This window comes from Cornus florida, unplaced genomic scaffold, assembly GCF_030987335.1.
Source record: "Cornus florida cultivar Cherokee Brave unplaced genomic scaffold, ASM3098733v1 CherokeeBrave_3.0.0_Hap2_Chr07, whole genome shotgun sequence".
NCBI classification, from domain to species: Eukaryota; Viridiplantae; Streptophyta; class Magnoliopsida; order Cornales; family Cornaceae; genus Cornus; species Cornus florida.
The window spans coordinates 146,753-158,083 of record NW_026775577.1 but is presented as its reverse complement, the minus strand read 5'-3'; the positions used below and the strand labels follow the sequence as shown (position 1 = coordinate 158,083).

The following is an 11,331-nucleotide window of genomic DNA, read 5'->3' as shown; positions in this document are numbered from 1 at the left end:
TCTTTCATTTGTGTAATGCATGCAACATTGTCTTCATATAATATTGTGGGGCTATCTGTTATTGATGATAAGCCACTTGTTGATCTAATGTGTTAGATTATGGATCGTAACCAAATGCATTCCCTGTTGACCTCATTAATTGCGAGTATCTCAAAATGATTTGAAGAAGTGGCAATCATTGTATGTTTCATAGAGCACCATGAGATAGCAGTACCACCATAAGTAAACACATACCCTGTTGTTAATCAAGCTTGATATGGGTTAGAGAGATAACCAGTATATGCATATCCAATTAACTGAGATTTTAAATCTTTTGAATAAAACAATCACATATCAATTGTTCTACGAAGATATCTCAATATGTGTTTGAAAAATGTTTCTTGCTTTTTCAAGAATACATATACGATTGATTTTTGCAAATGTATTTTTTGGAAAATTATGCTCTCCGATTAACTGGGCAAGTTTGAGAAAACATTTTATATGAGTTAAAGAAAAATCTTTTTCCCAGTCAATTGTGAAACATGTTTGGATGCAAACCGTTTTGAGCTCTTCAGTCATGGCTGTTTGTTCAGCAATGATTGAAGTAAGATTACTCAGGTGTTGCCTGAATTTCTTATTGCCCAATATTCTTTTGCTATTGAACATATTAAAGGCACTAACAATTTTCTTGCAGATTTCTTGAGCAGAAATTATACTGAAGTATCTAACAAAGATATTTCTTTTTTTCACAGATGAGTGATCGAGGTAAACAACCTCAAAAAGATGGTTGGGTTACAATAGCTAAAAAGGCTCAACAACCTAAGTTGGTGGTGTTCGAATTCAGTGTCTTCTGTAAGCTTGAGAAGCCAGATTTGGTATGGAGACCAGAATATCATCGATATAGATGACAACAAATTTTTTAAGGTCATTAAAGATCTTATCCATCCATCGTTGATAGATTTGAGATGCAGTATTGAGACCGAATGGCATTACAGTCCACTAATAATGACCTCATGGTGTACTGAAAGCAGTTAATGGCTAGGATTTTTTCCTTAATTTTATTTGCCAAAAACCTGCTTTGCAATCAAACTTGCTGAAGATTTTTGCTCCGCGAGTTTGATTTATAAGAACATCTTTTCGAGGGATGAAATAACCATCGAAAATTAAATGTTCATTAAGCCGCTTATAGTTGATTACCGATAATCGATAGTGGTATTGCTGCTGAATTGTTCAATAATTCTTTTGGAAAAAAAATTTGAACTTAGAAGTCTTGTATAGATCTTCTGTTTTCAGTTTCTGGAGTTTAGCAAACTGAATGAGTTGTTCGTTTGTAAACTGGACTTTTTCGCTAATAACATTACTGAGTTTAATGTTAGAGGATTCTTCTTCAGGATGAAAGGTGAATTGAAGTATGTGTACTTCTTCATCATCATTACTGGAATCTGATTCACTGGACATTTCGTAAAGAATATCTTTGGAATCAAAGAGGTCGTTACCGTAAACGACACAGAGATTTTCTGCGACAATCCTTTTGACCATCTTAAAAGTGCCTTTGCCTTTGTTCGGGCAAATGATCAAGGCCATGATCTACAAAACAACTTCTCACTGGAAATTCAGTTGCAACCTGACATTTTGGATCTCCAGTTCCATTGGATGGCGCGAAAGTTAAGTGTACCGTTGAAATAAGTATACTTTCGTTTTTTCCCTTGTGAAGGAGTAAGAAGGATTTCATCTTTTCCATGTTGGAAATGGAAAAACTTTGCTGATTGCATCGTGTTGAATGAGTTGTTCGTTCGTAAACTGGACTGCTTTGCCAATAACATTACTGAGTTTAAACCAAATGAACAGAATTATATTATTTATGAAAAAGAACTTCTGGCTATTAAATTGGCAATAAAACATTTTCCCCCAAGGCGATCTAATGCTCAACCTTCTGATCCATTATTCAAACAAAGGTTTACTCGAGCGGAAAAAGGAAAGGACCCTCTCATTCATGATGCCCCTATCCTTCCAGGATTTACTCATACGATGCAATCAACAAAGTTTTTCCATTTCCAACACGGAAAAGATGAAATCATTCTTGCTCCTTCACAAGGGAAAAAGCGAAAGTATACTTATGTCAACGGTATACTTAACTTTAAAGGTTATAAACCCTATAGCCTTTGTGTTCTCATCGATATGGGAGCAACCACCAGCTGTTGTAGATACAACGGCATACTAACAGATAAATGGCGTCAGATGAAACACCCCATTGGCGTACAAGGTATTGATGCGGAAGCACCGCATACTGTTATCCAGTTCAAAGCCAAAGATATCGCTATTTGGCTTAATGACAAAAAATTTATAATTCCAAAATTACTATGTTTTCCATTTATGCATGATGATTTTATTTTAGAATGCAATTTCATCTATTCCTATCTTCCTTTACAGTTAAAAGAAAAAACTATTTCTTTAACTTTAAAAGATAATACAGTTATTGAAATTCTTATTCAAGAAAATCTCGCTTCTGTATGTGACGGTAATTTTTCTCCACCAAGACGAGAAAATACTGACATTTTTGTCTTAAATGAAAACCATTGGTTATATACTATATTAAGACAAATTTTTACTGAAAAACCTTTAAATCTCTGGAAACGAAGCCCTCGTTTTTGCAGATTACAACTTAAGGATACTAATGTCATCATTCGAGTAAAACCCATGATATATCTTAGAAAAGATATAGATGAGTTTGATGACCAGCTTCAGGACCTTCTTGAGAAAAAGCTCATTGAAAGGACCAAAAGCCCTCACAGTAGCCCTGCTTTTATGGTAAGAAACCACAGTGAGGTTAAAAGAGGAAAAGCCCGTATGGTAATCAACTATAAGCGGCTTAACGACCATTTAATTTTCGATGGTTATTTCATCCCTCGAAAAGATGTTCTTATAAATCAAACTCGCGGAGCAAAAATCTTCAGCAAGTTTGATTACAAAGCAGGTTTTTGGCAAATAAAATTAAGGAAAAAATCCAAGCCATTAACTGCTTTCAGTACACCACGAGGTCATTATTAGTGGACTGTAATGCCATTCGGTCTCAATATTGCACCTCAAATCTATCAATGATGGATAGATAATATCTTAAATGACCTTAAAAATTTTGTTGTCATCTATATCGATGATATTCTGGTCTTTTCTAAAATAAGGGAAGAACACAAACAACACTTACAACTTATTTCTGATAAACTCAAAAAGCATGGGATTATTTTATCGCCCACCAAGATAGAAGTTGAACAGGAATCTATCGATTTCCTAGGCCTAGTTTTAACCCAAAAAGGGATAAAACTACAGGATCACATTATTATCAAAATTCGTGATTTTCCTGATGAAATTCAAGATAAAAAGCAACTTCAAAGTTTTCTCGGTATCTTGAATTATGGCCACAACTTTATTAAAGGTTTGTCTCAAAAAGAGCTCCCTTTAATAAAGAAATTGACAAAAGATAAAGTCTTTGAATGGACTGAAGAGGACAAAAACGTTGTCCAACAAATCAAACGCGATCTTGTCCATATCCTTGAAGTTTATTTTCCCTAAAATGGTGATAAACTTATCCTTGAAACTGATGCCTCAGATTTCTGTTGGGTTGTTTTTTAAAAGCCATTCCACAAGAAAAAATGGAATGAAACTATTTTTATAAATCATCAGATAAGAGCTCGCAAAACTCCTATCTCAAAAAAGCTTCAAAAAGAAGAATTGATTTGTGGTTATAATTCTGGAAAATTTAAACCAAATGAACAGAATTATATTATTTATGAAAAAGAACTTCTGGCTATTAAATTGGCAATAAAACGTTTTTCTATTTATCTTGCTCCAGAAGATTTTATTATCCGTACTGATAATTAAGCAATAAAGAACTTCCTTATAAATAAGAAAAATTGTTTAGAAGGAAGACGATTAAAATGGTATAATGTTATTACCCAATATTCTTTTGCTATTGAACATATTAAAGGCACTAACAATTTTCTTACAGATTTCTTGAGCATAAATTATACTGAAGTATCTAACAAAGATATTTCTTTTTTTCACAGATGAGTGATCGAGGTAAGCAACCTCAAAAAGATGGTTGGGTTACAATAGCTAAAAAGGCTCAACAACCTAAACCAACTCCATCACAACCACAAAAATGGTTTGTGGTCTTTGCAGGTTTCGAACCCGGAATCTATTGAAAATGGCACGATTGTCATGCCCAGCTAAAAAATTTTAATGGGTCATGCTTTAAAGCTTATGACACACTTGAAGAAGCCCAAACAACTTTCTACAATGTGGGTAAAGCTTCACAAAGAGTTTTTGCTAATTTTGCAAAATGACAGGAAACAATAGAAGTAAAAGATTTCTATAATCCTGGTCTTCCATACCATATTTATGATGAAATTAATAATGTATGGAAGATGCATAAATTAGAATGCAATAAGAAATTCAGGCAACACCTGAGTAATCTTACTTCAATCATTGTTGAACAAACAACCATGACTGAAGAGCTCAAAATGCTTTGCATCCAAATGTGTCTCACAATTGACTGGGAAAAAGATTTTTCTTTAACTCATATAAATTGTTTTCTCAAACTTGCCCAGTTAGTTGGAAAGTATAATTTTCCAAAAATACATTTGCAAAAATCAATCGTATATGTATTCTTGAAAAAGCAAGAAACATTTTCCCTCCTGAATTGTTTAGAATAGTCCTCTCCAAAATAGTGGACCATCCTACAACAATAAAGAATTTTTATCTTGAAAATCATGAAGAAATAAACAAATTCGACATGATTTACAACGGGAAACACATCCCAAAAATGACTCTTTTCATTGTTCCCAGTTTTGACTGGTCAATGGAACCTATCGATTGGGGAGTAATTAAAAAAATTACTTTCTCCTCACATGATTGTCTATCATGGAAACATTTCCTAGCAATGATCAAGGCCATGATCTACAAAACAACTTCTCACTGGAAATTCAGCCGCAACCTGACATTTTGGATCTTCAGTTCCATTGGATGGCGCGAAAAAACAAAATTTTTCAAGCCATACCAAATCCGGCTTCTCAAGCTTACAGAAGACACTAAATTCGAACACCACCAAATTTTGAATTCAGAATAGATCACAGAAAGGGTCAACTCATTTGATCTTGCAGTTCATAGTCTTATCCACCTTCAAGACAAAGCTCGGCGAGTTATGAATAATAATTCTGATGATTCTCTCGAGCCTCCTTATAAACAGATTTGTGACGGAAGAAGACTTTTTGTCACCTCTCTAATTATGGACTATCCCTCCTATTCAGCAGAACATCTCAGAACAGCTGTCGAATTTTTTAAAAAAATTCAATGCAATACCTTGGATGCTCCAGATGAAATCCGTCTTGGGGCTGAACAAATCAACATTGACTGGGATATGGCCCATGCCAAAGGCCCAGACGACAGTCCTCCTCTTGATGAGTATGAACTCCATAATCTTATTAATGCTATAGAAGGATGACTTTCTGACAAGCACCTATACTGATCGACTACACACAATCCAACACACGACAAAAGCGCTGTCACATCTACTATTCATCAACAGTGAAAGTAGCTGACACACTATTCATCAACAATGAAAGTTGCCGACATCTACTTTTCGGAACAGTAGAAAGCAAGATTCGATCTTATCCGATCAACTGTTTCTACTTTTCTTTTTCTATTTAAAACCTGAGCTGAACCAAGCATTCGACATCTGAAGTTTACATTCTCTTTGGTAGTTTTCTCTCTCCCCTTTGTAAAACATTCTCTGTTTTTATATTTTCCGCGCTTGTGTTGTAATTGGTATCAGAGCTTGAACACCGATCTTGGACTCCATTGTAAGTATTTAACAGTTCTACTATAGTCCTGTATTATTGTGTTTTGTTTACTGTTATAAATCTCATACACTTGATTACTGTTTAAAGCCCATATTATCCTGCTATAGCTGTTTATGTCTGTGTGACTGTCAAAAGCTTTTAAACAGGATTCTCTGGTTTTAGGCACCTTAACAGGAATCAAAAGGTCTTAAGAACCATTAACTGTTTCTCATGGCACAATCTACCTCTGTAGGATGTATCTGTAATATAGTGGGTAAAGACCCTAATAAATATAGTCATATACCACACTATCTAACTTCAGATCCGCTCAATCTTAACCAGATTGGTGCCGATATGAACTTTTTAATTGACATGGTTAATGAATGGAAAGATACATTCCAGATTAATCTGGAATCAACAAATTCTCAAATGGAAACATCATTTAATGATTTGCAACAAGGAGTAATTTCCTTGAACGATAAACTTGATACTCTAACACAGATTATCCAGCTATCTGACAATCAGGATCTCAAATATCAGATTCACCAAATGACTATCGATTTAGAAAAACTTAAAAAAGTAAAGTTATCTGATTTTTATCCTCCTGATCCAAAATTAGATCCTCTAGATCCTAAAGTAGATAAACACCCTACTTCTGCTCCGAGAATAAAGGTAAAAAACCTTTACTATGGAACTGAGGATATCAAGGTAATTCATGATAAACCATCATTGAGTTACAATAAATAAGAATTTGACAACATTGTCGATTATATTAATTGTCTACGACAGATGTATGTCAGTCTTCAACTATCTATTGATAAAAGCAACCATATCATCAATCAGATATGAGAAATTTCTCTACAAAATAAAGATCTCCTTATACACTTCGGATATCAACTAAATATCTCCGATAGTGATACTGAATTAGAAGAACAAATCAATGTTCTCTCTGATCAATCTGATGTTGAAGAATTTAACGGTTCTGCCGACTCAGAATCTGTTGACGAAGAAATTCAAGCTGAACCACAGCCAGAGTCATCTTTTTACAATAGAAAAAAGTGAGTATCAGATACTATTTTAGATGAATCATTTTACGGTGAATTTCCTTTAACAAAGCAGATGCTCCCAGCTGAGGAAACAAATATTCCAACCTCCGGCACACTTGCCGAATCTTCCACCAAAGCCGAAGGTAAACAACCTTCTGTCTCATATAATTATGAGTATATGATATCCTATGTTCGCCCGTAAAGATGATCTCAACAAGTATCCTATTTCTCAAAATGGTACTTATCTTGATCTTACTCACGTCTCGTACAAAGATCATCTCAAGAACATCAACGAGTGGGCACAATCTCTAGCGATTCTCGTTAATAACCAAAAATCCATTTGGAAAAGAGATCGTTTCCTCCATTGCAGTAACCCTGTAAGGTGATGCTCTTGACTGGCTCCGTTAATGGGATCAAACCACCCAGGGCAAGCGAGAGAAAAATGAGATTCTTAACAACTTTGACGACCTCGACGGTGTCTTACGCGGGTTTGTTAAAATCCTAAAAGAAGAACTCGTTGGTTATACAGGAAAACAACTCCTTTCTGATGAGCAAATTTTGCTCTTTCCAAAATAGAACTATGCGATATTTGTCGTTTTCTCGAGTACATCAAAATGTTTACTAAATATTTTCGACGTCTTCCAATCACTAGTATTGACCATTGGTTACCCTAATTCTTTGTTAAACTTCCAAGTCCTTGGGACGAATTAGCTATAAAAGGCTACCCAAACTTTCTTACGTGAATCAACCGAACCAATAACCTCGACTTTCGCACCAACTACATCTATAGGCTCATAAACAAAAAATGTTTAGAAGCCAAGGCTAAGAAGCAGGTCAAAAATCAAATCAGCAATACACCAGCTGGATAACGCTGTTGCAATAAGATTTTACAGGAAACCTGGAAAATCGGTTGTGCTCCAAGTAGGTCCCTTCCTCAACGTAAGAAACGCTTTAAGTGGCGTAAGTGGAAGAAAGGCAAAAAGCCTATTCAGAAGAAAAAGAAGTATATCAAACCAAATACTTCTAAATCTAAATCCAACAAAAAAGGCATAACATTTTCTAAAAAGAAAGATTGTAAATGCTACATCTGCAATGAGCCTGGTCATATAGCCCCAAATTGTCCGAACAAAGGTAAATGCGCTTCTAAGATAGTCAAAAGGATTGTCGCATAAGATCTCTGTGGCGTTTACGGTAACGACCTCTCTGATTCCGAAGATATTCTTTACGAAATGTCCAGTGAATCAGATTCCAGCAATGATGATGAAGAAGTACACATGCTTCAATTCACCTCTCATCCTGAAGAAGAATCCTCTAACATTAAACTCAGTAATGTTATTGGCGAAGAAGTCCAGTTTACGAACGAACAGCTCATTCAGTTCGCTAAACTCCAGAAATTGAAAACAGAAGATCTATACAATACTTCTAAGTTCAAAAAATTTTCCAAAAGAATTATTGAACAATTCAGCGGCAATACCACTATCGATTATCTCTCAAATGGTATATCTTCTTTCAACATCCTCAACAAGGACAAAGTTGACCGATGGAGGACCCAACATCCTCTTGCCCGTTATATTCATATAGGAATGGTTCAAATCAAGATCACTTCCCTATTTCGCAAAGGAACTGATCAACCCATTCTTGTTCTTGTTATGGATTACCGATTCCATAACCCAATTGACGCTTTAATCGGCGGAGTTCAATCCAATCTTGTTAACAATGTTATTTGGTTCAAACTCACCCCAAATTACTTTGTCTCCATCACTGATCCAAACATTGAAAAAGTTTTGAAAGTCAAACTCAAACTTTCCAATCTTCAGATGGATCATGACTTTCCAGGTTTAGGAATCCAGTGGAAAGTTCTTTATGAGCTTACCCGTGAACCTGAAACCTCTACAAGACCAGTTGACCCCAAAATGGTCACCCTGTTCGAGCTATGGCCCTTCGATTCAATAATTGAACCAAAATTATTGAAATGGACAGATTTCGAAATACCACGAAATTGGTTATTCGAAGGCATTAATGAAGAAAAGAAACTGCGAATAAAGGAACCAACCGTTACCACTATTCAAGCCTCTGGTTCAAATCTCTATATCACAAATATAGGAAACCCCAGCTTCTAAGATCAGCCTCAGCACGACAACCTCGTGAACAAACTGGTTGGGATAAACTCCTTCCCCCAAGGCGATCTAATGCTCAACCTTCTGATCCATTATTTAGACGAAGGTTTACTTGAGCGGAAAAAGGAAAGGACCCTCTCATTCATGATTCAATAATTGAACCAAAATTATTGAAATGGACAGATCTCGAAATACCATGAAATTATTTATTCGAAGGCATTGATGAAGAAAAGAAACTGTGAATGGAGGAACCAACTGTTACCACTATTCAAGCTTCTGGTTCGAATCTCTATATCACAAATACAGAGAAACCCCAGCTTTTAAGATCAGCCTCAGCACGACAACCTCGTGAACAAACTGGTTGGGATAAACTCCTTCCCCCAAGGCGATCTAATGCTCAACCTTCTGATCTATTATTTAGACGAAGGTTTACTCGAGCGGAAAAAGGAAAGGACCCTCTCATTCATGATGCCCCTATCCTTCCAGGATCTACTCACACGATGTAATCAACAAAGTTTTTCCATTTCCAACACAAAAAAGATGAAATCCTTCTTGCTCCTTCATAAGGGAAAAAGCGAAAGTATACTTATGTCAACGGTATACTTAACTTTAAAGGTTATAAACCCTATAGCCTTTGTGTTCTCATCAATACGGGAGTAATCACCAGCTGCTGTAGATATAACGCCATACCAATAGATAAATGGCATCAGATGAAACACCCCATTGGTGTACAAGGTATTGATGCGGAAGCACCGCATACTGTTATCCAGTTCAAAGCCAAAGATATCGCTATTTGGCTTAATGACAAAAAAATTATAATTCCAAAATTACTATGTTTTCCATTTATGCATGGTGATTTTATTTTAGGATGCAATTTCTTCTATTCCTATCTTCCTTTACAATTAAAAGAAAAAACTATTTCTTTAACTTTAAAAGATAATACAGTTGTTGAAATTCGTATTCAAGAAAATCTCGCTTCTGTATGTTACGGTAATTTTTCTCCACCAAAACGAGAAAATACTGATATTTTTGTCTTAAATGAAAACCATTGGTTATATACTATATTAAGACAAAAATTTTCTGAAAATCCTTTAAATCTCGGAAACGAAGCCCTCGTTTTTGCAGGTTATAGCTTAAGGATACTAATGTCATCATTCGAGTAAAATCCATGATATATCTCAGAAAAGATATAGAAGAGTTTGATGACCAGCTTCAGGACATTCTTGAGAAAAAGTTCATTGAAAGGACCAAAAGCCCTCATGTTTGACTCCATTCCAATGTCTACGGGTTGATGTAGAACTGTATGTTGCTAATAAGTTGACTGAAAAAACAATGTCAGGTTGTGTGTAATTTGTAAGATATATAAGAGCACAAATTGCACTAAGATATAGTACTTCCGGACCAAGAAGTTCCTCATCATCTTCTGGAGGTCAAAAAGGATCTTTCTTAATATCAAATGATCGGACAACTATTAGTGAGCTCGAGGGAAATGCTTTATCCGTATAAAAATGCTTCAGAATCTTCTCTGTATATGTTGACTGGTGGATATGGATTCCTCTTGATAAATGTTCAATTTGCAGTCCCAGACAAATATAAGTGGCAGTCTTTAGGAGTTCTTTAGAGGTTCCCACAAGATTCAAATCATCAACATATACTGCAATAATAGCAAAACCAGATTCTGTTTTGTTAATAAAAATACATGGACAAAGATGACTATTTATATACCCTTTCTTTTATTAAATCCTCGCTGAGGCGATTATACCACATGCGCCCAAATTGCTTTAATCCATACAAGGATCGTTGTAATTTTATTGAGTACATATTATGTGGTTTTGTTTCTGGCATTTTGAAACCATCAGGAATCTTCATGTAAATATCAGTAGCTAGTGATCCATATAAGTATGCCGTTACTACGTTCATTAGATGCATATGCAATCTTTTTGTGATTGCCAAATGTATTATGAATCTAAAAGTATTTGCATCCATTATCGGAGAGTATGTTTCATCATAATCAATACTAGGTCTCTGTGAGAAACCTTGAGCTACTAGTCGAGTTTTATATCTCACAATTTTATTTTTTCTCATTACATTTATGTACAAATACTTATTTGTATCCAACTAGCTCAACACCCTTGAGTGTTTTGTGACACCCCTCGATTCTAGAGCCACAGGTGATCAAGTCTGAGCACAGATCCGAGGGATATCAAACAATTAATATTTAAACAAGCATTTGAATACAAAAAGAATAATAAAGGAATAAATAAATAATAAGTTGAAGGGAACTAAATAATAAATCCTTATTTTAAAAAAATCCTTAAATAAATAATAATTAAAAATCCCATAATAAAATCCTCC

The 11,331-nt window shown here is 35.1% G+C and overlaps 1 protein-coding gene across 1 annotated transcript; it reads left to right on the top strand.

Moving 5' to 3' along the window:
• The first annotated feature begins 8,088 nt into the window (after nucleotides 1–8,088).
• On the top strand, nucleotides 8,089–8,979 carry LOC132267462 (uncharacterized). The gene has a single exon (XM_059768621.1). The coding sequence runs from the start codon at nucleotides 8,089–8,091 to the stop codon at nucleotides 8,977–8,979; it is 891 nt and encodes a 296-aa protein (XP_059624604.1).
• The last annotated feature ends 2,352 nt before the right edge of the window (nucleotides 8,980–11,331 follow it).